This window comes from Kryptolebias marmoratus, linkage group LG18, assembly GCF_001649575.2.
Source record: "Kryptolebias marmoratus isolate JLee-2015 linkage group LG18, ASM164957v2, whole genome shotgun sequence".
Classification (NCBI taxonomy): Eukaryota; Metazoa; Chordata; class Actinopteri; order Cyprinodontiformes; family Rivulidae; genus Kryptolebias; species Kryptolebias marmoratus.
In genome coordinates, this window is record NC_051447.1 from 11213185 (window position 1) to 11240256 (window position 27072).

The 27072-nt window shown below is 41.8% G+C and overlaps 2 protein-coding genes across 3 annotated transcripts; one reads left to right on the top strand and one right to left on the bottom strand.

Annotated features, from left to right (window-relative positions):
• The first annotated feature begins 4618 nt into the window (after window positions 1–4618).
• On the top strand, window positions 4619–15508 carry prmt8b (protein arginine methyltransferase 8b). Its single transcript, XM_037981201.1, has 10 exons — window positions 4619–5447; window positions 5981–6205; window positions 7116–7271; window positions 7806–7869; window positions 8385–8527; window positions 8845–8932; window positions 11454–11569; window positions 13045–13195; window positions 14719–14840; window positions 15389–15508. Exons 1-10 carry the CDS (start codon window positions 5361–5363, stop codon window positions 15470–15472), a joined length of 1236 nt encoding a protein of 411 aa, XP_037837129.1. The 5' UTR covers window positions 4619–5360; the 3' UTR covers window positions 15473–15508.
• On the bottom strand, window positions 13003–26934 carry cracr2ab (calcium release activated channel regulator 2Ab). Of its 2 annotated transcripts, none has more exons than XM_025005639.2 (18): window positions 26780–26934; window positions 25386–25762; window positions 24468–24579; window positions 22697–22886; window positions 22409–22555; window positions 21475–21565; window positions 20801–20896; window positions 20383–20570; window positions 20143–20214; window positions 20027–20075; window positions 19859–19938; window positions 18948–19476; window positions 18737–18875; window positions 18337–18418; window positions 17711–17825; window positions 17178–17279; window positions 16907–16983; window positions 13003–16782 (listed from the first exon to the last, which is right to left on the bottom strand). In XM_025005639.2, the coding sequence occupies exons 2-18, from the start codon at window positions 25539–25541 to the stop codon at window positions 16695–16697; spliced, it is 2313 nt and encodes a 770-aa protein (XP_024861407.1). In that variant the 5' UTR covers window positions 25542–25762; window positions 26780–26934; the 3' UTR covers window positions 13003–16694. The 2 variants fall into 2 exon arrangements, with proteins under 2 accessions (XP_024861407.1, XP_017270335.1); XM_017414846.3 differs by having other exon boundaries at window positions 18948–19569.
• Between the last annotated feature and the right edge of the window lie 138 nt (window positions 26935–27072).

Consider the following 27072-nt stretch of genomic DNA (forward strand, 5'->3'; position numbering starts at 1 on the left):
AAGCATAAGAAGACCAAAATAGTGCTAGTATGTTCATGAAGGAACTGATGAGATCTTGATGTATTTCTATAGGGAAGGGTTTTGCAAATGAAGGTAAAAATTTAGAAAAGTTACAAAAACCAACATGAACCCTAAATGTTTTGATGTATCAATGGCTAAAATAGCACAAAGTATGAAGAAGTCATTAGAATGCATAAAACCACACAATTATAAAATCCATCCAGTGCTTCATTTTGCTAACGGTACAGACAAACACACACAAAGGCACAACCAAATTCGTCCTTTTGCCTTCAGAAGTGGCCAATAAAAGGGTGGACTACTGGGTGTGAAAGTCGTGGTAGATGGCAGTCTTGAAATGTTTTGACACTGAATTAATAAAATGGTAAAAGAAATTGTGCTTTTATGCATTTTCTTTTGGTTGTGCTTGCTTACATATGATTTCTTTTGAACCACAAATTCAATTTTTAAGAGTGCTTATTAGCTGATAATGACAATTATATCCACATAACTGGCTCAGAGACTGCAACATCCCAGAGGGATTAACAGATTGCAAAGTTCCTATGAAAAGTTCTTACCGCGTATCCTCTGTTTGTTTTTTGATAGGATAGAATGAGCTGCAATTAAACGAGAACCAGACAACTCCGCAGAGGCTACTGAAAATAAATTAGAAAAACTATTACTGTGAAAGCTTCAGGGCAAGGCTTCCTGTCTCAAAGCACAATGATACATAGTGGAGAAACACCATGATGACAGCAATCTGTGTTTGGGAATTCACTGTCAGCAGATGGAACCCAGCTACGAGGAACAATTTCATAAAAAAAAAAAAAAAAAAAAAAACGAGAAGTGACTGAAGCAAGTTTTTTTTTGTCATCAAAACTGATAATTATTCTCAGAATATGGTCAGATTTTTATGTGGATTTCCTAATAAAAAAAATTAGTGCAATCTGTCATCGTTCTCCGTGGATGAATCCCACTGGTGGTGTGGATGTCCTCCATAAAGCTCGTCGTTTTGGGCGAACAGCTGTTGATTGGATTCATGTAAAATCAGCTGAACATAATGGACCTAACAGATGCATTTTTTTCCCAATAAAAGAGCAAATTAAAAGGTACTCACTGCAGTGTCATAAAGACTGCTAAAATAAATAAAAAAAAAAAACAACACATTATAAGAACTAAAATCTACACAGTTCTTTTCTCATATTGACAGTTATTGTTTCTTTAAATTAAAAATTTATGAGCAAAGTTTGTGACCGGATGCCACCTATGGCGTATGTCTTCCTGCAGAAACAGCCGAAGTGACTGAAAGTAGGTAAACGTCTTCTATGAGATTCTACACTTGTCTGATTCCACCATATTGGTTTACCTACACAGACTAAGGCCAGCCTAATGTAGTTCAGTCGTACGGCTAAAGATCCCACGTGGTTTTCAGCGGCATCAGTTTACATTGAGTGCGTACCCGCGTTCCAAACTTGCACGTCAACATATACCTCAAAAACCACTGGCGTAAACTCTTTCAAACTGCACCATTTGATGTAGCTCAGATAACCTTTTGTAATGTTTCTTTTTATATATTGCATAGAGTACTTTTAAAGTTTCTCTTTTTCTCTTTGGATCACAAAGTTTTTCAACTTTGTGATCCAATACAGACACGAAAATCAGGTTCCTGTTTTAGCAGATATCAAAACAACCAAAACAGCTACGTTATGCTTCTTTTATTAGGTATTAAAGAGGAGCCTGATAGAACCCACCCTCCCATCTTTTGTCATGTTAACAGATTTGCGAGGCTTGTACATCACTCGGTAGTAGCGTGCCCACTGCTTTCACTCATGACTTCAGCCTGTGTGTGTCTGCCCCCACACAGATCTGTGTGTGTGTGTGTGATAAGCGCTATGCGTGGGCTGATGTTTTTAAATACTACCAATCATGAGACTCATACATAACTGTGACTAAAACCTCATGTGTTTCATTGTGATTGTCTGTCATTACCAAGACATGAGTCCAATTTCTCTTTTGACAAAGAGTCAAAGTGTATTTCTGCTAAATCTCTGGGTACAAAATAAAACATGTTTTGAAATCACGTGAGATACATTTTGTATTAAAGGCAGGGGATATCCTGAAGGAATGTCAGCGCTCAAAGTATGTGTTGGGGATGACTCTCAGCTACTAGCTCACCAAATTTTAGCGCAATATCTACATAATTGACAGAGTTATAGCTATTTGGCAGCAGGTGCTGGTAATATAAGTGTATTATATTACTGTCAGGTTTAAACTTTTTTATTAAACTCTAATGGATGTGAGGAAATTGCAATAAAGAAAAAAAAATCCACTGAAGTACCTGTTTCTGCTTATGATGTCTCTCAGTAGCTGACAACGTGTGCAATCAGGTGGAAAATCAAATTAGAATGATTTCAGAATGTGAGGCTGAGGGAAGCTGTTAGGAGAATTTTCTCTCCGGTGCAACAGCAGAGCTCATTTTTTTGAACTAAAACAGCAGCAGCGAAAGGTAACAACTGCTGCGATGAAGAGAACGTGTGATAATGACAAATCACACCATTTTTCTGTGGGTTCAAGATGAAAGTCTTTTTTGTGCTTAAAGTCACACCGAAATCAGTGATGATCCAGTGGGTGTTTTCAACTTTTTGTTGTCATAAAAAATAAAAATAAAAAAGCACCTGCTGGAGCCAAACTCTAGGGGTGGAAGAAGCAGCGATAACATTCCACGTCGAAGCAAGCCTAATGTGAAAGTGCTGTCACGGCTACAGCAAGTCCTGAAGTTTTTAAGGTCATTGGGAACTACCGTAACAAGGCGATTAATGATGGGGCTGATAATTAAAGCATTGCACCAATAATAATGGAAGGATCTGCAGCATACGGTCTCTCCTGCTCGCTTAGTCCACACATCTTGCTCTGAAAACACAACACATTTCCTCATATTCTGTATGATGGGCAATTAGACAGTAGTAGGGTCAGTTTGACTTCCAGGACAAATTTAACTACACAAGATATCAAAAACTGTACATTTATCACGTTTTTTTTGCACACACTTTGCTTATTTCAGTTGCAGATTTGAGTAAATTTGTGCACACCACCTTTTAGCATGATTTCACGTCTCTTAAAAATAGACATGAGCTTTCCTGCCAAGACGATTTGTAAATATTTGGAGGGTCTCTCGTATGTTGACAATGCAGTGTCTGCCGTGAAGTCGGCGGGCAAACAAATCTGATACAAAACGAAACAAACAGCATGGTGCTGCCACTGTGTTTATATAAGTCTATTCTGATCATTTAACCTCTTATCGTCTAAGTCACTGGGTCCCAGGGTGCAGAAGAGATTGTGCATTACGTGCATCTTAGAGAACAGCAGATGACCCACAATGCCTTGGGCAAAGTGGAAGCAGCGTTGGTGCTATAGCTGTCAGTGCTAAACAAACCTGTAACAGCACATTAATTAAAAATTAAAGCAACAACGATGACCAAAAAGGACGGAGGTGTGTCAAGACAACAAGTTCAGCCTGCCCTTTGTTGTTTCCAGGGAGTTAAAGCTTGAGGTTTTTTTCAACACTATAGTTGGAAATGTTACAAATAGTAGAAAAGATAAAAAGAAGTGGAGTGGCAGAACAAATATATAGCTGATTTGATGTATTTAAATTAGGGGTGTGACAAAAACAGCACAGTCTATTTTAAGCACTGAGTTATAGTTTTTATCTTGTCTTGTTAGTCTGTTTCTTTTCTTTCTGTAAGCTGAATCGGCCTGAGGTTAGAACTGCGTCAACAATCAGTTCATCATTCTGTGGTTTCTGTGACGACCTTTTAGAACGAGTAAGCTTCAGCCGAGCATAAACTTAAACTATTAAGTGCTGACAAAGCTCGCTGAATTTAAAGATGATCTGAACGATTCCAGAAACATCTCTTCCTTTTTACGACAAACACACCTGACCTTATGATCGCCCGCCACCGGAGGCAGAGCCGTAACGTGTGTTCATTTGTATGTACTGTCGGTGAACCACTTAATAGATTTTAAATGAAAGTGGGGTTGACATCTACAACTGATTACCTTTTCAAGTCAACCCTGTTTAAGGTGGCCGCCATAACAAAACCATCTTCGGAAACCCCCAAATGGCTTTAATTCAGTCAATTTTCCAGGTACTGAGCTAAAACTTGGTGTCATCGTAGCTGAGTAGTGTTCTCAACACTTATACATTGTGTAATGTCTTTGCCTAAAACCTTGGCAATAACTGTTGGAGTTCACCCTGTTTGTCTGTTAGCAAAATATCTACCAAATCACAAAATGGATTTCAGTGAAACTCTCAGGCAGCAATCACTGGATGCCCATCTGCAACTCATTAACTTTAGGAGGCAATCCAATTTAAGATGGCCGCCACAGCTAATCGACCTTAGTCTACATAAAAATGGCTGTACCTCAGGGAATTTTACAGATGTGGCGCTAAAACTTGGCATGGTAGTAGCTGAGAGTCATTCACAACTAACGGATCATGCTTGATATATAACTGCTCAACATAAGGTGGTCTCAGTTTATAACTCTGGCATGAAAGGTGGCGGGCGACAGGCATCCCTTCAAGGAATGCGAGGCCTTTAACAGCCTGTGCTTTTATTTAAACATGTTCAGTCAACGGGGGGCTAACAAGGTGAACCATGCTGGACTTCTTCTGACTGTAGCCTCAGAAAGGAGCCGCACAGAACCACGGTTTCCCGAGAACGCGCGTGGGCTCAGTTTCTGTGGGAAAGTCTGGCACGAGGACGCATCGCTTCTTCTTCTACTTCTTCTCAGCTGCAGGTGTTGCAGACTCGCGATCCATTTTTTTTCCCAGGTTTCCTTCAGAGACACTCCAACAGGATTTCCATCAGGGAGAGGAGGTGGAAAAACGGAGCGAGCGACTTTTTCTTCCATTTTTTTTTTTCTTCTTCTTCTTCTTTTTCGTTTAGTTCTCGCGCGCTGAGGAAGTGGAAGTAAAAAGGAGGTGTAAGAGTTAGTTTCTGGATTCTCTTTTCATCTGTTGGAGCAGCAACTCTGCCGCTGGCTTCAAACCTTCAACCCTCCAACCCTCCAGGCTCGACCGAGTCCTCCCACTGAATCAACCCGCACCGACCGACACGAGCCGACATTTCAGCTCGCGTGCGCGAATTCATATCACAACTTCACAACTTTTTTATTCTTCTTTTTGGGCCGTAATGCATTTTCTTATTTAATTTCCGTTATGACTTCCACCTCTACGAGCCCAGCAGCCACACGTCCCGGGACTTCGTGTCGTTTTTGACACGTCTCTTTTCTTTCTTTTTTTAAATTTTTTCTCGCCTTCGGACCACTTCGGAGAGTTCGGAGCCTAAATCTCGCCGGCTCTCATGGGACTCAGGCATTCGTCGCGTTGTTTGCTGCTGCGGCGGAAGATGGCGGAAGCGGACAGCTCGGGGGGACCTTGTGGGTGTCCTGTGGCCGGCTCTAGGGCGTCCGGGAGATTCGCGGTCTTGCTTTTTTAACGGTGACCGCACAGTTTGACTTCTGCTACTGCATGTTTCTTCATTCCTCGCATTAAGAGTGCCGTGTTGTGAAAGCTGTGTGCCTTTGCCGGTGTCCTCCAGATGTTACGGCTGAGTCCTGCAAGTACACGAGCAGCCTCGTGTTCTTGGGAACGACTAGGAAGGGTGGAGATGATGTTTAGCCAGGAAGCACTTTGTGTTCAGGTGATGATGCATGGAACGCTTTGGACGAGCTGCTATGTTCGCTGTCCGTGGTGCTGAACCGGAACTTGCATCTTTTACTGGTTTCCCCCTCAGTGTGTATTAGCAGCGCGTCTCAGATCTGTACTATAAGGCTGCATGGCATTTTTACAGCTTATATGCTTCCCAAATGACTTACATTTAGTTCTTTTTGATAGAGAGAGGAAAAAAAGACTCATTCAGTCCTGCAGTTTATGCATGTTGCCTAAATCTGAACCTTTTCCACTCTCATTCCTGTTTCTCAGCGGCAACAGCCTGTCATGTCACCCCTCTCCCAGTCTGCTCAGCCCTCCCCGCTGCCGAAACCAGTGCCTACAACCCATCATGTGCCCTGCGTCCCTCACGCGCCTCATGTAGCAGCGCTGGCCACCTGTCCTGGACGAGGCAAGATTGCCAAATTCGTCAGCCCGGAGGAAATGACATCAAGGGACTACTACTTTGACTCTTATGCCCACTTTGGCATCCACGAGGTAGGCAGACCAGGCTGACAGCAGGAGGCTTGGTATGATTAGAGTAGAAGAATGACACCAAATAATTCCTGTCAACTCTGCCAAGGAGCTTCGGTCCTTTTAATGTGACTCTCCTAACAGCAGGGTATGTCAGAAACCACACCATGACTTCTGCAAAAAGGATAGGCTTTGATTTCAATCACAAAGATCCATGTAGTTACTTAAATCTGTTACATGAAACCTCAATGCAACAAGATAGATTATTTTAGTCTATCAAATAAAATCAGCTACCAACATAAATCTACAAGGCACTTTTTAAAAAACTGTTCTTTAGGAGAGACTGACTGAAAACTCTGTTTTCAGCTAACAAAAAATGAAGCTTTTCTTTTATTACCAGATAGCACCAAAACCCCCAGAGGGTGAGTAATAGTCCATTATCAGCACCTCATGAGTGAAAAGTATCTCTGTCTGTCTCTTGCAGTCATCTGCAGTAAGCTGCTGAGGCTACAGCCTAACTAATGACCTTGATAAGTGAAGAAAAGATGGTGGACAAGTTTGGGGACATATAGACCTTTTATAAATAGTGTCCCTATTTAGCATGTGGGTCAGCTTTTCTGTCTGCTTGCAGACAAAGAGTGTGTGTCCTCATTAAAGAGTTCAAAGCTAAAAGAAGGAAAGTAGGATCTGTGAATGGGCTCAGGGAGATGGATATCCAGCAGTCCCCAAAGGCTTTGTGTGGTACTCCTGTCTATTTCAAGAAGCTCTGCCATTGTCACTATCATTGGCCTAATTTCTGCCTTTTCTACCTCATTACTAAGAAAAAAATAATAATGTGCTTACATGCAGTTTTGCAAATGCATTTGTGTGACTTTGTGCTTCTTTGTGTCCGATTGTAATTTGTGCACGCTGTGAACTTGTATCTTCAACGCAGGAGATGCTGAAAGATGAGGTGCGGACGCTGACGTACCGGAATGCCATGTACCACAACAAGCATGTGTTTAAAGATAAAATCGTTCTCGATGTTGGCAGTGGCACGGGGATCCTGTCCATGTTCGCTGCCAACGCCGGTGCCAAACACGTGTTTGGGGTGAGGCCAGTACACGCACCTTCACTTCACGAAACAGATGCTTTGAACTAATACTACAATACAAATCAGGATAATAAACTTCTTGGGTCATTTGTTTTGGACTCGACAAAAGATCTGTGAATAAATAAAAAAAAGCGTAGATTTCATAGTAAAATCTAAAGGGTAACTGGCAAGTATGTCTAAATGAACACAATTTTTTTTTTTAAATAGACAAACATACATGCAAACATTGTATTTGCAAGAATCTTATCAAAGGACAGTGTTTTAGACAGTCCTACATCAGATACGGACTAAAAGTCACAAATTTTTGTCAGCGTCTTCCAGTTTGATTCATATTAATATACCACTGCCAAAGTTAACGGCGAAGTGGCTGCAAACATTTAAGATTCAAGGTGACTTTGTTCATGTAGTCAGTACAACTATTAACGGTTCACACCTCTGTTGAGTATTTATACCCCTAGGTGGTGTAAATATTTGAAGAAATATTTAGCAACTTGACAAACTTTTTAACCCAACGTGTCCTTGTTCCCGCAGATTGAATGCTCAAGCATATCTGAATATTCCGAGAAGATAATCAAGTCCAATCACCTACACAATGGTGAGTTGAAGGTGATTGTTCATTTTCTAGTTCTATATATCCATTTGTCTGAATGTAGAGCCGTGCAGTGACATCGGGGTTAGGAGGAGCATGGAAAATCTGCATATATCCATCATTACGGTCACACTTGACAGTGTTAGTCACAGCTCTGATGGTTAACTGGCAGCTCATCTCTGTTGTCAAATAACCATAATCTTTGGCATCAATCAGCATCCCCCCCCCCCAGTGGGGCTTATTTCCATTGTTATGCCACCCTGAGCAAGACAGATGGTGGGCTGGCAACAGAGAGTAGATTTTGTAACCTGCATTTCTCACGTCTTTATCAAATCTGTCTCCTTGTTATTTTTATCTCGGGTCAAAGGGATCAGAAGATTGGAAGATGTAAATCGATACAAGCTGTACTCATCTACAACACTTAAAAGCCATGAAAAACAGTGTGAATCTCTGCCCAATTTGCATTATTGGAATTAGAAAGCTTTGAAGCAATTTGCTGCCCGCTGTTTCATTTCTCGCAGTCATTACCATCTTCAAGGGCAAGGTGGAGGAGGTGGAGCTCCCTGTGGAGAAGGTGGACATTATCATCTCGGAGTGGATGGGTTACTGTCTCTTCTACGAGTCCATGCTCAACACGGTCATCTTCGCCAGGGACAAGTGGCTGGTACGATGGCTCTGCTCGGTGCTGAGTTTAACATGTGTGTGTGTGTCTGGCTGAATGGACAAATAAAGCCACAGACTTTTAAAAGACGAGAGACGGTGACGAAGGAGACAGTTTGGCCGTGTAGCTGCTTGCTTGCGTCTGGCGCCCAGATGCTAAGGTTACGCATGAACGATCTGGTTTCTAACCTCACTCTCTGCCAGAGGGCTTTAAACTCAGCACACGTGATCCTAGATTACATGCCAGGTGTGCGAACAATAAAAATGATGGATGGTCTTTGTGTCTGTGCAATGGATATCTCAAGTCTTTCTTGTGTTCAGAAACCCGGAGGTTTGATGTTCCCTGACAGAGCGGCTCTGTACGTGGTCGCCATCGAAGACAGGCAGTATAAAGACTTTAAGATTCACTGTGAGTAATTATTGATGACTTGTTGCTTTTCTCCTCAGCTTCTGTTTTCCTTCTAACCTAAATAGCCACGACACAGACTAAGTCAGGAAGTGAAAAACCTGACTTTACTTGAACTTGAGCATGATGAAAGAGCTAAAAAGTCATGCAACTTCTTTATTATAAACTAACAGCCTAGAATTCCTTGAAGGAATGCATATCACCTGCTGCTTATCATGCTGGTAAACTTAGATCGTCTTATGATAAGAAATAACAGAGTTGTAGCCTTTTTTGTCAAACGTTGTAAACGACATTAGCACGATCTCGCATGATCGCATGAAGATGACTGAAGATGACTCTCAGCTATCACCACACCAACATTTAGCTCAACATTTGTAAAATTGACTGACTTACAACCACTTCTGTGCTGGCTAATGTCAATTAGCTGTGGCGGCCATTTTGAAACGGAATGATTCCAAAAGTTAATCGGTTGTACATGTAAATCCAGCTATTACTTCCTAAAGGTTTCATTTAAATCTGGCCTTTGGGTCATAAGATATTTTGCTAACAGACAGACAAAGAAACACACAGACACAGGCAAAAGCACTGTTGCCTTCACCTTGGGTGGCAAGCAATAACACCTGAGCAACTGTTAACTAGTCTATGGAAGGTGGCGAAAATGAGGACAACATGGTCAAGAATGTCACATCTTCATTAGCTATCAGATCAGTGGTTACTAAAGCTTATGTAGGCGGTATTTTTAGTCACATTTAAGGGAAAAAAAAATCCTAACCTTTTAGAATATTGTAATTGAAGTGGTCTGAATAAAACTGGTCTCTGCGCTCCTCTTCATTCTATTGTCAAGCTTTAGAAACACCGATACAAAAGCACAACGTGTTCCACTCTGAAAATCCCCCTCGCCGCCGCGCAAAACAATCAGCTCAAACGTTATCAAGATAACAACGAGCTAAAAACAGATTTTACCATGTTGTTAAAATGACTTAAGCACCCTGTTTCTACCAAAAAGTACATATTGACTTGCATGTCTGCGCTTTTGGCCAGACGTCTATCTTTTTCATACCCAGTGCTTTGATACTGAAGCTAACAAAAAAAAAAAAAAAACAAGAAGCAGCTGACGGGGATATGTGCTTATCTGTGACAAACCTGGGGGAATAAATTGCACGCATTGGGTGTCATCAGGATTAGTTTCCCCATTCCTTCTGATGCCTCAAGTCTTAAACCCTTCAACCACTTTTGTCTTCTTAGTTCAGTTTTTAGCTCGAAAAAAAAAAAAAAAAAAAATTATATATATATATATATATACACATATAAAGCAAGGAGGCTCTTTTGCCTGAGTCAAAGTGATGTTTGATTAACTAATTGTTTTTTCTCCAGTGTGAAAGAATTACTGTCTTCATGTTCAAAAGATCCGAGGTACTATTAAGCAAAACAAAAGGATGCCAAAGACGGAAAACTTTCATCCAGAAATATGGGGTTTGAGTCCCATCAGTAGCTGTACCTGTGTGTGTGTTCATTTGTCTGTTATGTTAGCAAAATATCACATGAACCGGTGGACAAGTGAATAATTTCAGTCCAAGCCAAGATGGCCCCCACCACCAGCTTACCTTTCAAAACACAACATTGGCTGTACCTCAGTCAGTTTTACAGATACTGAGCTAACCTCACAACCCTACACATGTTGCGTAAAAGCCTTGTTATGGATACAAATAACATTAAATGTGTTAATTTTATTCATATATAAATTTACAGTCGCCTAACTGTATTAGTTCCAGCCTACAGATGAAAATGCCAGGTAAATTATTTTTTTTAATATCCTACAGTTCGCCACTTTCAACTCGCTGCGTGTGTTCACATAGCTGTCGCAGCTGGGGGGGGCCGGGCTAAACCCTGTGATCCGCATCAAAGCACCGATATTAAAAGGCGCCGCTCTGTCTAGTATCGACACTGAATTACTCAATAACTCCCACTGAGCTCCCCTTCCACTGCAGGTGGCCTTTTCAGTTTTATCGCGTCTAAAACATAAACATAAAAGTACATTCTTCCGGACAAATCCTGGAAGAGTTGCCCAAAAACCTCCGGGTTCTTATTTTTAGCGCCTCTGCGTTGGTGGCGCATTCCTCCATCATACATTTGGCGTTTGGCCCCATGACAAAACAAAGTGGAGTGGAGGGACAGAGGGAATGGGGGAGGGAAAAAAAGGTTCTTTGGTGCGTTTTCAGTCCAAATTCGAATATAAAAACGGCTGCCAGACAAACTGGAGGAGGCTGGAGTTTATTTTCAGGAACACTTGTCTTCTCTTCCACACAGGGCCTGAATAGAAAGGAAAGACAGTGTGAGTGAGGGATTGTTCTTCCTGGCAAGGTTAAATGTATTTCTTTTTTTAAAAAAGCTGTTTCACCGCCCTTTTTTTGTGCTGAATGCCTGGCAGGGACCTGGAGAGCTGCAGCCACGATGTAAAAAACAAGACAAAAAAAAGAGACTCCCAATACTGTGTGTGTAAGATGTTGTGTGTTTGTGCGCACAGGGTGGGAAAATGTATACGGCTTCGACATGAGCTGCATTCGCAACGTGGCCATCAAAGAGCCTCTGGTGGACGTGGTCGACCCCAAGCAGGTGGTGACTAACGCCTGCCTCCTCAAGGTTCGTTTGTATGTACTTTCCCTCTCGTGAGCGTGTGAGCTTGTTCGTTTTCCAAGAACTCGGGAATCACAATTGAAAAAAAAAAAAAAAAGTCACACACACCCGGGCTTTAATCTTCCGCATACACGAGTTCTCAAAAGTCACAGACAGCTGTCACTCGCAGCGCCCCTGAACATCCGCCGTCAGCCGAGGCCATTTTCCTGAACATAATAGAGGTTTCTGGCGAGCTGTAATAGACTGCCGCTCCGTTTCCATGCTCGAGGATACAACAATGACTCGTCTTTCATCTCACAAATGAACAGAGGATGAGAGCATCCAGAGAGGCGATAGCTTTCTTTTTGTTTGTCCACCCTTTTTTTCCCTGCTTTTTATTATCTCTCTTCCAATTTGGACTATCCAGTAAAGTCATTTGTTGTGTTCTTTGCTTCTTTCTTATCATTTCCAATCTTAATTCTCACTTTCTACTGGATTGTTCATGGTTTTTTTTTTTTGTTTTTTTTCACTTCTTCCTCCTCTGGCACATTCTCTGATTAAAACAGAGTCAAGCCTCACTAATCTCAGCCAATAGGGAGGTCTCACTTCTTCTCTTTCTGTGTGTGATGGTGAAATGTCACACAAGAGCAGGCACTGAGTCACCACTGGGAATGAAGCAGGTTCTTAATGACTGCAGGTCTTCATTTTGTGTTCAAATGGGTTTCGGTTACCGGTTAGATGACGACCACTTGCCTCCGTGCCTCCTTTCACACGTACGTATAAATCAGGGCTCATTCCCCCCAGCTGCCTGTCATCTCAGCTCGTCTTAATGTATCCTGTCAGTCATTCCTCGCATGCTTAAATGACAAAGTCACTCCCATCAATATTTTTTTTCTCACCTCCTCCATTTTGCTCTATACGGGCCTGCTATCACTGGAGAGTGGAGAGGACAGAGGTGTTAAATCACAATCTGTCACGCCGACACCTCACGGCTGGCCAGAATGTACAGGTTGCAGTGTTAAAAAAAAAAGAAAAAAAAGAAATCTGCCCGTAGCTTCAGACATGTAAAACAGACAAATCTCTGCTCTTCGTCTGTTTTGGACCTACTGAGATGGCCAGCGAGGAGCAAAAAGTCAAACACATCTCTATCCACAAGGCAGTGCTTGATTCAACACACACACACACACACACACACACACACCTCTCGCTTCCCAGAAGACTCAAGGGAAGACACCCACACAGAATGTGTACTGCGAGCCGGCTCGGCTTGCCAGTCATGATTCAACCTGTGGGCTTTCACACACACTCACACATGCACATAAATCGTGGTGAATAACGAAGCGGCTCTGGCGTCTACATGTGCTGCATGTGTGAGAGCGAGAGAGCGAGAGAGTAGTGGTGACAAGTTATACGCACTGGAGTTGCTATTCAAGTTTCGAGCAGACGTCTCTTGAGAAGTGATGATAAAATACAACTTTTCGCTTTTTTTTTTTCTTCTTAAGGAGGTGGATATCTACACTGTGAAGCCAGAGGACCTGTCTTTTACCTCAGCCTTCTGTCTGCAGATCCAGCGTAACGATTACGTCCACGCACTGGTCACATATTTCAACATAGAGTTCACTAAATGTCACAAGAAGACTGGCTTCTCCACTGGTAAGGCCCGGCCTACAAAAACTGCAGCTTAACATTCACACAGCCAAACTTCCGTCCCTTCAGCTTGCAGGATGGGTTGACTTGATGAGAGCTGCTTGTCGGGATCAAAGCTGAACCGTCACGAACAAGTTATTAGCTGTGCGCTAACACGTTACTGTAGGTGGAAGGCCTTTATGTTCTGTCTCAGCAGCTTTTTCATCATCTGTCCTTCAGCTTCTGTTTCTTTAGTCTTCGTGTGTCTACCCCTCCATGAGAAAAAAACCTCATCCTCGGCTCCATGCTGAGTCTGTTCGGGGTGATGCTGGTCACTGTCAGCGGTGACGGGAGCTCCACCGAGCATGTTCCTTTCTGCAACCGCATTAGGAGCTGTGACCCCCCCCGGAGCAGATGTTGCATTACACGACGGGGGTAGGGGGAGGGGGTACTTTTCTCTGGAGTGACGGCGTCGTGTGCGCAGCAGAGTAAAAACACAGATCAGAAATGACCGAAGCAGACGCTCGGGCAGCGTGGAGAGAATACAGCTCATCACCCTGAAACAGAACCCTTTCTGCTTTACTGAATCCCCTTGTTCATATAGGACACACTACAGTTTTCACTATTGCTTGCAAAATTTTAAAAAAGTGATGAGAAGAAAACAACAACAACAAAAAAAACCCATCCTTCTCGGTGTGTATTTTTACCAAAGAAATATTCATTCTCACACACTTGAGAGAAAGAAACAGTTTGGAGCTCCACATACTACTTTATCAGCGCAGATATTGATATTTTTCCTAGAGACAACTTAACTTTACTCTCATGCAATAAAAATAAATGACTTACAGAGGCAAGCACACTTCATCCTATAAGTCACCAGATGAGGGGACAGGCAGACTGAAGAATCACCAAACTTCATCTTTTTTTTTAAAGAATAAAAAGGGGAAATGTAGTATCTAATAGATAGAGTATCCTTCAGATTTAATGGCATTTCAGGAAGTTATAACAGCCTTACTAATTTAAAAAAACGAATTCTTGATACCAGAAACTAGTGCAATGGAATATAAAACTTTAGATGTCTGCTGACTGGTATGTTCACATTCTGAACCACCCCGCAGCAAAACGTCGAACCATTAAATATTAGAAATTATTACTTCACCACTTTCGGCCCTGGCTACACTCTGCCGATGTTACACAAGTAAAACTGGTGTTTTCACCACGCTGTTATGCAAGCCTATTTTTTTTAATAAATTCATCCATCCACTGCTTACATAACACGATGTAGAGGAGGTTCTATGTTTGGCTGTGTCTGTTGGGGCTGAGGCAGAGTTCTCTCCTCTCTGCCTTCGTGTTTCTCCCACTGGGTGAGCGCGGCTCAGACGCTTTCAATTTCCGCCACGTTCCCAACCCCAAGGCAGGTGATAGCTCCTCCCAACTGATCTAGAAATCTTTGAATTTCACAATCTTCCGTGTTGTTTTTATTGCTTTGCCTCATTGCTCTTTATCTCTTTTTTTTGTCCCTCTCTTGTCTCGTCCCGTCCCGTCTTCAGCTCCAGATGCTCCCAGTACACATTGGAAGCAAACTGTATTTTATTTAGAAGACTACCTAACTGTCAAGAAGGGAGAAGAGATCTTTGGGAGCATCGCTGTTAGACCCAATGAGAAGAATGTGGTAAGACTCAAAACGTTTCAGTTTAACCAGCGCTGAGGTCACTCACATCCTTAATTAAGTTCAAATGGGGAGACATTATAAAAAAAAACTAAATTAGTGATCAGTTTTTTGCTCATGAAGATAGAATTAATGTTTGGGAAAATTCTCATTCCTCTGTTTGGAATTTTAGTCGTTTATTTTTGGTCACTTTCTGCAAAACAACACACGTTTAAGTAAAAACCAAAGGCTGCAAATTCATTTAAACAATATTTTCTACTTAAAATATTTTAAAAAACTAATTAATGTAAGTCATCAAAAGGAGGTGCTTAATAGTAAGATTTCAATTTTTAACAACTGGTTTACTTTACATATCCACAAACTAACTTTTCTGATTTGTCTAATTGTACATCTTGTGAATAAATGACTCGAAACGTTTGTTCGCTGACTTTGTTTGAAAGGGTCAGACAAGCTGCTTTGCCGTTTTCATTTTATTCACTTTTTTTTTGTCGTTTATTTTAATTGAGCATTTTCATTCAAAGCAGACCTTTTTCTCATTTCACCTTTCGCAGCGTGACCTGGAGTTCACCCTCGAGCTAGACTTTAAAGGACAACTGTGCGAAGCTGCCATTTCCCACGACTACAAAATGCGTTAGGGACAAACAGAAGCGCTGGTGCGGACCTGCCCTCGGCCCACGTGGACGCAAGCGCAGAGGAGGAGGGCAAAAGGTTCTTCAGCACGCACTCCAGCTGGTCAGGGAGGGCAGACTGACGCATCTGACGGGCTGCGTTCAAGCCAACACAGTGATGTGATCAGAACAAGCACGTAATTCACAGCTATAGTGCCATCACATGGTCGCCTGGAGCACATGACTGAATGTAACGTCCTACGAGAACTTGAGATTTTTCTTTTTTTTCCCTTTGGTATGGATTCTTGGGATTTACTTTGAGTGTTCAACAAAAACCACTGAGTTCTTATATCTGGAAACCACTGATCTGTGCGATGTTGAAAGTCACTGAATGGTTTTGCTTGTTGTGAATTGTTAAATATGAAGTCTGCCTCAAATCAGCTGCTAATAAAACTAATCAGCTCTCTTTGTTTACAAACCATGCCTAAAGAAGGATATAAGAGGCAAAAGCATGATGTAGAAAACTTGTTTGCTTGAACTAACTGTCAGTCTTTTAAGAACAGATTTTTTTAAGAGGTGTCTTTGAACGCACCATGAAGGCACTAATAAAGCCCATCAGGGCAGCTTCTCAAACCAAAGGCATGATTTATAAACCAAGAGAGTGGATTTGTTTGCAAACAGTGCAATAAAAAGAGATAATTTGATGGTTTACTGTATTGTTGTTAAAATAAAACAACTTATATTTTATTTTTCATAATCGCTTGTGAAACACGTTTGATTTAATGAGTTCAGCAAAATGCAAAGGTGTCATTGATTTCTTTACCTGATGATTCAGAACAAATGTGCTCTGGCACTAGAACAAGGCAGGAAAATGTCTCAACAGATGCAAAAACTATGTAAAGCAACTTCTTTGTGGAGATGGATGAACAGAACAAAAAGACACTAAAACAGATGAATGTGAGGATGAATAAAACGTCACAAAAATCAACTCTGAATTTTCTTTCTATCATTGTTTGAAAATGCTATTTATACTACATAACATACAATATATTTCCCTACCAAACAGACAGGAAAATTGGGATTTGAAACCTAAAAGGTATGAAGAAGCTACAATATATTTGTGGTTTTATTTGGGGTGAGGTGTTTCAGCTGAGGTTTAACTGTCACAAACTGGTTAAAATGCAGTGAACTGAGTATACTGCTTCACTTCTACTGAAATATAATTTTGTTGTTGTTAGGCAGTGTGGTTTCACTTGCAGCAGGCCTTCTTCTTAATGGGCCGAGCGCTGAGGATGACTGTCGTGTCTCTTACCGTGTCCTCCTGCGCCTTTAACACGCTGCGAAAACAGGAGAGAAGGCTGCGTGAGTCCACTCTGTCAGAACCGCCAAACTTATCGCATCTGATGCTCAGTGTGCAGTGGGACGGCATTTCTCTTTCCCGACACCGATGTGAGACTGCACCTGGCCAGGTGTGTCAGGGCCTCTGTCACGTTCTCGCCGGTGAAGGCGCTGACCTCGAAGAACATCACTTTATTTTCCTGCACAGGGTATGCACACGAACATGAGTCAGGTTCGCAGAACTGTCAACAGTGTTGTTTCTGAGCAATAAAAAGCGGAAGGAACTCGATCAGCGACGTCTATATTTCATAAAGATGATAAGAAACTGGCCTGCGTCTGTTACAGCAAATAAAACTTCCTGAATATTTGATCCAGATGTTGTCATTGGACTTACAAAAGCTAGCTGCTTCGCATCTTTACATGACACCTCCCTCTCTCCTTCCATGTCCATCTTGTTGCCCAGCAGGAGAATGGGTATCCCTTCGCCTGCTGCTTCCTGTGAGAAAATTAACAGCACAGTAGTACTTCTGTCAAACTGAAAATCACTTATAAGAGACAGAAATTTAGATTGACAGACTTGCAGATACGTGCCTTTGAAAGCCAGTATGTAATGTAAAAAACACCATGTCATAAGCAGTGTTTTAATTCTTGATGACGTAATGTCCTCAGGCGGTGCCACAGAGGCATAAATCAAACACACCTACGCTTTTAGTTTGTAGATCCTGTTATAAAAAGACTAATTTTTTTTCTTTGAGTTCTAAGAAATTCTTATTTTTGGACTACGATCAAGCAGCAACAGAAAAGAGAAGTGTAGATAAAAAATAAACATGTGGCTACGAGCTGAAAGGGGAAATAAGAACGAAAGATGAGCTGTCGATAAGTAAATAAAAAAATCGTAATATTCAGTGTCGTTAAAAGCCTTTTCACCTGGACGTTGAGGAGCCAGGGTCGCACCGCCTTGAAGCTCCCCTTCACTGTGACGTCGTACATCACCACCACACCGTCAGCCTTACGAAAGAACTGTTTGGTGATGCTGCGGTACCTGCAGAAACAGCAAGGTCGTACGATAACCACCACTTATGTGGGCTTTACAGATATAGGGGAACTCATTAAATGAACGAATTACATTCAAAAGAAAGAAAATGATCAGGAATACATTAAGATTCATGCATTTACATAACAATAAATCTAATTTAAAACAAGCAAATAAGGTCTTTCACCTTTATGGCAAAGCTGCAGTAATCAGTAATGTTTTCAGGCATGGTTTAAATAAATGACAAGAGGGGGAAATTTTAACACAGGAACCTACTTTATATGAATAATTCATGTGTTTCTAATAATAAAAACACTGCACCTTGAGCTTTGATTTATATAATCGTTTAAGTAATTATAAAATACATAACAGAACACTCAATATTTACTCGGGTTTGTGAAAATCATGTAAAAATATGTGACTTTTTACATAGTTTGTCCCTGAATATATAGCATTTAATAATCTCCCTTTTCTGCTAATTTGATACATAAAAACCAGCTGAAAGGTGAAAAACACTCACCTTTCTTGACCTGCAGTGTCCCAGAGCTGCATGGCTACCTGCATGTTGTCCAGAGTTAACGTCTTCACGCTGTAGTCAATACCTGATTTGGACATTTCATTAGGTTTTATTCTTTTTTATACATTTAAAGGATAATAAACTGTATATGAATGACCGGTTACTAGGGGTTGAAAGTGAGGGTAAAAGCAGGGAAACAAGTGAGACTTAAGAAATAAAAGCAAGGAGAGTGACTTAATCTGCTGAACAATGTGTGCCAGGCAACGTGACTTCGCCAGCCTTTTCACGTGATGCTAATCCACCCTCTGATCTTTCTTCACAGCTTCCCCAAAAGCGCACATTTGACGTTTAAACGTTCGAAATTTGCGCACGCAGACACGGACGTTTGTTTTGCTCCTCTCACCCACGGTAGCAGTTGTGGACGGGTGGAAACGGCCCTCACAGAAGGAGCGCAGCAGGGACGTTTTCCCGACGCTGGAGTTCCCGACCAGGACCACCTTAAACAGACGGTCAGGGACAAACAGCTCTCGCTCTTTGGTTTTCTGAAAAAAGGATGAAAGTTGATCAAAAAGAAAGAAAATGGAAAAACTCTTGGTTTAAGGTTATGAATTTACCTGCTGGGTCTCCTTCCCAAAAGGTCGTGCTCTTGAAGACACCGGTGTCTTCTTCTTTCGGGTAAAGTGGGATTTCTTTGCAGAAGGAGCTTCGGTGGCCTCTGTGGCGAGTCTGGAGGGAGGAGTTACAGCGACACCTGTAGCTTTTACAAGACTAGATTCATTGTCACTCAGCACTTCCTCCTCACTGAGCTGGCGAGTTAAAGGCTGGGGTCCACCTTGAAGCAGGTGTGGCAGGTGGTCCTCCTCTATGGAGATGACTCGTCGCAGGGGCCACCCGTCTGCAGGCACATCCAGGACCTCCTCCTCTACCCCCACCTCCACCTCCCCCCCAGTTTCTGTTTTCTCTGTCCTCTCTTTGGTTGCGCCCGTTTTGCCTGACGGCCTTCTGGTCTTTGCCTTCACGTCGGGCACTTTGGGCTGAGCGGGACTGACGTTACCATTTGTTAAGTTTGAGCTCTTCTTCGCTGAGGGCCGCTTCTGACAGCTGGCAGCTTTAGACGGGGTAGCAGTGGGGGTGTCATCGTCACTGCAGGAGGAGGAAGCAACAAAGACGATTTGAAGGTGCTCGATGGGCAAGGCCTCCAGAGACTGGAAGGACCCGTCCACCAGCAGTGGGGCTCTTTGGGGACAAAGGACAAACAGAGGATATACTGGATCAATTCACTTAACTGAGATAAACCAGCTGAGACCAAAGTCCTTAAACGTTTCAGATTTTCATCTTGGTTAAGTTAAAATGCTAATTTGGTTGATTTCTGTCAGTGTTTAGAATCAGATATCCTCTGTTATTCCTCCCTTTCAACATGATACTGACATCAGGATTCTTTGTCACACAGGAAACAATCTGACGGGTGAGTTCTGTTAAAAAAGAAGAATAAAAAAGAAGAATAACGAGGGGGTAAATAAAGTACCTTTTTGCTGGATGGCTGGGGTCAGACAAATCAGCGAGGCTTGCCCTCTGCTTCTGCTTCTGTCTGAGTGACGACTGAGGCTTGTTTAAACAAAGACAAAATGTTAGACAGCTTTATTTTAAATCACTCAGTTAAGAAGGTTAAACGCATGCAGGGGACTTTCCTTACCACGCTGCAGCAGATGTCTCGCTCATCCTTCAGATGTTTGTTCATTTCTCTGGAAAGAATCAGGCAAGGGTAATGACTGAACCGTGGCTATCAAAACTAAAACGTCCTCATCTTACCTGAGGAGGTCAAGCTGTTTCATGAGACTCTGCTTCTCCCTCTGCAGTCTTTCAGTTACTCTGTACATGTCCCTGTAACAGAAGCAAACATCTATCATTTTAGAGAAATTACAAGTAAAAACACACATGAAAACATCATTTCTGGGCTTTTTAGACAAGGTTACAACAAGGTTTATATCTCCAACAGAGCTGGGAATTGCAGAACATCATCTTCAGTCTGCATAAAGAGTGTTTACCCACATTTCTTTCTCCTCCTGCAGCCGGGCGGCCTGCTCCTGCAGCACAGCCAGCTGCTCCTGGGCCAGTGTGAGCTCCTGGCTGCTGCTCTCCAGCGCTCTGGACAGCTCGTCGTTGGTCATTTTCAGCTTGACGTTCTCCACGTGGCTCTCCTGCTTCTCACTGCTCAGCTCATGGCACTGGAGCTCTAACTGCCACAAACGTATAGTAGTTTTTAACAGCTTAAAGGGCTTCCTGCTGCAGGAAATGTACAAAGGTACATAACCTTCATACGTGTCACTAAAAAGAAAATCATACGTCCTCTTTAACTAATGCCTACAAAATAAATAAATAAATACAGGACTATACATAAATGTGTATATTTAAAACAATATCTCTTCAAATTGAATATTTTTTTTTTTATTCTAAACTATCGTCTCACCCGTTTTTGTTTCTGAAAGAGCTTTTCCAGCTCGCTTTCCTTTGACAACAGTTGGTGCTCCAGGTCCTGACTGCGCAGCTGAAGGCGCTCCGAGTCCTACCAGGCCAGGAGAGAAAAACTTTAAGGTCCCAGGGTAAAAAGACACACATGATTGAGGTTAAAGACCCCCCTCCAAAACAGACATACTAATTAACAACAATACAAAGCACTGAGAAGAGAATAACAACAATCATGTTAAACAATGCAGGATGGTTAGTTTTCCTTAAGAAAAATTTGCTCTTAACCTCAAATTTTCCCCAGACTTCATTCTAACCGGGCACCTGCAGTCTTTAAAAAGGTAAATCCACAGAGAACTGTTCTTTAATTCTGTCCAGGACATTAACCTTAATTATGACAGACATAACTGAACTCCTGAACAGTAATCCAGTATATGTGCTCAAACAGAGTGTGTGAGAGGGTTTAACTTGTGTAATTTCTATTTCAGACCAGTCTCCACATTAACAGCTATCTTAAAGTCAGCTGTTTCAATGTTTCATTTTAAATACCAAGAAAAACTTTCTTTCATTTCACAAGTCAAAATAAAGGCATCTGGTCAAAAATATTCATATTTAATCATATTTCCTCAGTCGTTCTTCCTCTAAAACAGCTGCAGATGTGATGGGTGCTCTTTGCACCTGCAGCAGAAGTCTGTCTTTCTCGTTTTTAATCTGCGCCTCCATCTCTTCGTACAAATGACGAATCTCGCTGTGGTGTGTTGCAGCCTTCCTGTTGCGAGGAGAAGCAATCATTATTAATAACTCCATAAAACACACAACTGTCCTTGTCTAGACTCAGCTTAAAGACATATTACTCCCTCTAAATTCTATGAAGTCATTAGAAATAACTGAACAAACATGCAAACCAAACAGCAGCAGGGAACCCTTTTCATACCAGAGCTGTATGTTTGGATTTACAACCATTCAGTGAAAGACCTAAACAGCTAATTAGCAAAACATAAAAAAGAGAAAAGCTACACAGGAGCATGTAGTGCCATGGGAAATTCCATAACCTGCTGATGCTTGTTTTGTTTGAAAATATACCTGCAATTTGACATAATCTCACTAATCACCAAACACAGAAGGTGGTTCTGCATATCAGGAAAGTGAATCAGTAAGTATACGGAATATGTTATTCACTGTTTTGCTTTTTTGCGTGTGTTTAAAGAGATGACTGCGTCTCCACAGCAGAAGAAATTGTTATAAATCAGTGTGTGAGTCCAGATTCGAGGTAATTTGATAGGAAGGTAGGGATTGTTTTGCGATGAATTCCTGTTAAATCCACACAAACAGTCCCAGACTGTGCATCCAGCATGAAACTTTAAGACTAATACACCCAAAGCCAGTGTTATGCGCCAATGTTTTACGTTTGGGAGCCAAGTTCGCGGCTACTTCTTGATCACGTTGTGTTTTAAGCTTCTATTCTCCACCCACCTCCCCCTACCATCATACTCCTACCAGTTTATTTCCCATAACAAAAGTGAAAAAATAGATTGTTTTAAAACTAAAGCGCCAGCTTATGTTATGTTGTTTTAGTTTATTTTAGCCGTGTGTTAACTTTCAGCTGTGCTACCTCTGCAGGGCACTCTCCATCTCCTTCTTCTCTTGGTGGGCCTCTTTAATCTGGTGAGTCACTCTGGCCAGAAATTCCTCAAAGTTGGACAGGAGGTGAGGCTCGTCTCTCCTGAGCTGGGCCCAGAGGCTGCGCACCTCGCCCGGACTGGGTGAAAGGGAAGAGAATGAGACGTAAAACGGGCGGATTTGCCGAATTAATCAGAGCGTGATGAGGTTCATTAAGAACGGCAACCCTGCACGAAAAGATCTGGGCATAGGAAGATGATTTTTACGGGAGTTAACTCACTCCTCAAACACATCACTGCCCCCCAGACTGTCCAGCAGCATACTGAAGTGTCTCTCTTCCTCATCTTCCACCTCTGACAGCTTAGCTTCCCACTGGCTTTGGTAAAGAGCTTCCTTTGCCTTGAAGACTGGCTCCGGGGTCTGATTTTGGTCTTCAGTTATAGAGATTCTTCGACCGTGAAGAAACTGCCCTAAAAAAACACCAAACCAGGCAGAAGCACAAATAAAATTATAGGTGGCAGCAGCAGCATTGTTTTTGTTTATCTGCACTGCAGCAGGTTACCTGAGAATAAGGGGACCTCAAACAAGGAAGAGATTTCAATTTGGTTGATTATTTCTTTGTTGTAACAATACTTCATGGCAATCAAGCTTATATTGTTGGAAAAGGCTGTTTATTTCCCCCAAATGGTGGCACATTTGTATTAAAAACTATTTTGGGCGTTGAGCAGCAGAGCTGAGTCTGTGGGCTGCTACCAAGAAAAACTTGCCAAGTCTTTTCTGCCAGTGCCAAACAACTTACTCTGTTATTGACTCTTGTTTGGTGCAGTTTATTGAATTGCATGATTTAAATTTGAAGAAACAGGACATATTGACAATTTAACAATTTATTCATTTAACAAAAAGTCAGCCTCAATAACAGGTGGAAGAATCATATCCAGCCACAACAGCCTGGAACCTCCTCCTCATGCTGCTCACCAGCTTGGAGCTGGTGGAGCAGTGGAGGCAGTCGTTGTCATCTTGGAGGATAGATTTCAGTCCTAGACTGAAGCGATAATGGATTGCCACTGGTTGCTCACAGGGAGAACCAGAAGCTCAAAGCAAAGTGTCACTGGTAGAATCAGCTGTTTGGCATCAACCGAGACGGTTTGGAAAGTGTTTCCTACAACCCGCATACTCAGCTCTGCTGCTCAACAGGTGTGGCACCATTTAAAGGGGAAATAAACAGGCTTACAAATGGTATGAAATTTATTGCCAAGACCTATTGTTAAAACAAAGAATATTCGACTAAACACAAACTTCCTTACTTTTTGTGCTACATTTATGAATTGAACTGAAGCAAACAGGATTAGATGCATATTGTCAGCGATAGGTGATAATTTTAGGCTCTGCTGGACTAACATAATGAAAAGTTTGCAAACAAAATGCCTTACTTTAGCCATAATTGAAAGAAAAATTGACCCTTAAATTCTGAAGTTGGAAAATTGGAGATTTTTTATATGTCAATGAGTTCTGACAAGTTTCCTTTTTATAAAAGAAGAAAAGGCTGATGGTTATTGGATTGATATTATTTTCATTTGTCTCTTTCAAATCAAATCAGCAGCAGCTAGTGAAGCCAGAGTAACCCGACTTTTCACAGGTTGGCTTCAGCATCACTATCACATAATGAGAGTTTCAACAAACATGCCAAAAAGTAATTTATCTGCAAAATCTCCTGCAACTCAGCGGCTTCACAGTTCACACGGTTTTGTTTCGCGATTACATTTGATCCATTGTTTTCTCGTAATTTTCCCTTACAGTCAGTGTGGCCCTTTTTCGAAAATTATTGTTTTAGGCAATTCCATGCTTCGAATGGAAAACCAATGGATTGTTCTGCATATTTTCCATAGAAAAGAACTATCAGAGATAAATTTCACAGCTCTGTGTCGGCTTGGTGCCTCAATTTACACTCATCTGCTCTGGGTTTGATTAAACCGAAAGGTGTTTGGAAGAAAAAAAAAAAAAAAAAAAAACTTAAACAAAATTTAAGTTTTGATGGCAAAAAAAAAACTTACTGAATCTAGAAGAAAATGCCTCCAGTGTAAGGTAACCAGCACGGTCTGTATCCAAGGAGTCAAACACATCCTCCAGCTCTGCAGCAGACAGAGGCAGCTCTCTGTGGAGCCTCTGTCAGGAGAACAATATTAGCAGACGAGACAATAAAATGCCTTAAATTGTGAACTCTGAATGTAGGCTGGTGCGATCAGAAGCCGCCTAAACAGCTTTTCATCTGTGACATCTGCCTCTCTGTTCTTCCGTCTTTTAAAATAGCTTGCACTCATTAGTGGCTGTTTCATCTGTCACCCTATAGCAGTTTTTCGTAGAAACTCTTTAACACATGCAATAGTAATGAAAGCATGAAGCTCCGAAGGATTCAGGCCCAATTAGCTGCCGACGCAGCTCAGACATGCTTAACGCGTTAAAGTGGCTTCTGTCTATTGTTCCTGCCTGTGAAATGATGTTATGAGTGCCGGTGAGCCGAATTATGCTCATGAACGCTTTCATCTGCGGTACTCGCCGAGCACTTGTTAGGGTGTTCAGGTGCACTGAGAGGGCAAGGAGCTTTGTTTGATACAATAAAACAAGGGGGTGGGGGTCCGGCGTGGAGAAAGAACGGTGACACTTAGTGTTTCCTGCTTGTTATTCACTGTGATTAATGTCTAACAGAAGAAAAAGCATGGAGGCATAAGCTATTGTTCTTTTTTAACAGATTGTTAATGTATTCACAGACTCTCCTGGCTTTTTTCAGAACTATTTCAAATGGGAATGCTTTAGCAGGTATCAAGTAGAATTTTATGTGACAAATTCACCAAAAATCTTGACTCTTTTGTTCACTGTAATTTTCAGGTAGTGGATTAATTATTAATCCTCATTTCGAGCCCTGACATACTCAAAGTGTGAAACCAAGCACACACACAGCCATCATCTCTAACCCTCATGTCGGTGTGGCTGATGAAGCCTTTCCCCTCCACGTCACAGGTCCGAAAGAACTCCTTGGTCTTGTCCAGCAGAGTGACGTGACCCCAGTCCGAGCCGAGCCTCTCCGGGGTCGGTCCAAAACCGTTCGCCCTGCCCTCCTCTTCCTCCATGCCTGGCACGCTTTAAAGGAACCCTCGAGCACCTGTTCTCTGTGTGCAAACAGTAGCACTTCTAATATATATATACACATACATTAAAAAAAAAAAAACCTCTTCACTCGCTCTCAATCCAACCCTTTGGGGCCTTTAGAGTCGCCATGAAGGTAGAGATAAAAAGCAGCGCTTGAGGGTGAGATTAGCTGATAAACACGTTCAGAACTGGCAGGACGTTCCTATATGAAGAGAGAAAAACACAAAAACAGAAGTCATCTCTAATGCTTTCTATTAGGCATTGAGAAAAGTGGTAAAAAAAAAAATCAAAATTTGGTTTTGTAAACAGTGATGCAAAACTAACAAACTTCTCACGACTGCAATCCTTCTGACTACCAGTAGTTCAAATTCCTCCCCTCTGTAGGACATTTGTAAACTTGATTATCCCCCACCCACTGCTTACTACCATATTAACTTTTTTTGCTATCCACAGAGGACATTCTGGGCATTTTAACGATACCAAATGTGAAGGAGTGGGGCTTTGCGATCTTAAAAAGATGAGGTAATTTAAAAGGAAAAACTCCTGGTAGTCAGGAGGCTACGGCACGAGCACATTACACCTCTGGAAAGGCACAATTAGTGCAAAAACGTATATACAGGTTTTAGAAAATATACACAAATCCAGCACAGACAACCCAGGACTGTTGGACAGCTAGAATCCTCCATCAGACAGGAACAGGACAAGTTTCTTCATTTAAACATTTGTTATATTTATTAAGCTCCATTGTGTACAAAATAGTCTTTTGTGAAATTTGAAAATTATTGCAGTGTTTTTTCCCATTTTCCCAACTTTTTTGAAATTGGGCATGAACATAACTTTCTTTGTCTAATACGGCAGGGATAAGGAACACAACAGAGCATAAACACAAAGATTATCTTAATGCTTCACGCTAAGGAACACATGACAGCATAATGCCTGAAACTTTAGTGCAGATTCTCTGAAAATAAGACGTAGCACCTCTGCTCTCTAAAAGCCGTTTGAAACATTTACATGTTAAAAAATCCTGTCTGATCTGTGAAGTGTAAATGCAATCTATTTAGTTATAAATTCTACAACAAATGTGTTGCAAACTCTACTAAAAGGCAACACAATAAGTAGACTTGCACTCATCGAGCCAAATAAACGCCTCTAAAAAATAAATTAGTTCAATTTGCAGAGAACCAGACAGGATCAAACACAAATACGGAAAAGGTCTCACCTTTTTTAAGCTTTGCGCACAATAGCTCCAAGCCTTCCTTGGCGCTCAGTATCAGAGCACTGGCTGTTTTTTTTACACTTTAGGAAATCCTGCCTCACAGACGAACGCTCAAGTCATTCTGCAACCATGTGATGTCATGAGGAAGCAGCCTGAGGCCTTTCAGCCTGGGTCCACCCGCAGCTCACACACACAGACACATGGGAGGGGGGAGAGGCTGCAGAGGAATGTCTCTTTATGCAGGCTAAATGTGGACAGGATGAATGTAAACAGTAGAAATGAAACCAACAGTGGCC

Excerpts from the sequence above, each read along its gene's own strand:
- prmt8b (XM_037981201.1), top strand. The coding sequence starts at position 5,361 with ATGGGACTCAGGCATTCGTCGCGTTGTTTGCTGCTGCGGCGGAAGATG. Across the intron at positions 6,206-7,115 it reads CCCACTTTGGCATCCACGAG|GAGATGCTGAAAGATGAGGT; the intron begins GTAGGCAGACCA and ends TCTTCAACGCAG. Across the intron at positions 8,933-11,453 it reads TAAAGACTTTAAGATTCACT|GGTGGGAAAATGTATACGGC; the intron begins GTGAGTAATTAT and ends TTGTGCGCACAG.
- cracr2ab (XM_017414846.3), bottom strand. The coding sequence starts at position 25,541 with ATGGAGGAAGAGGAGGGCAGGGCGAACGGTTTTGGACCGACCCCGGAG. Across the intron at positions 18,419-18,736 it reads GTCCACAACTGCTACCGTGG|GTATTGACTACAGCGTGAAG; the intron begins GTGAGAGGAGCA and ends TGTCCAAATCAG. Across the intron at positions 17,826-18,336 it reads GACACTGCAGGTCAAGAAAG|GTACCGCAGCATCACCAAAC; the intron begins GTGAGTGTTTTT and ends CTGTTTCTGCAG.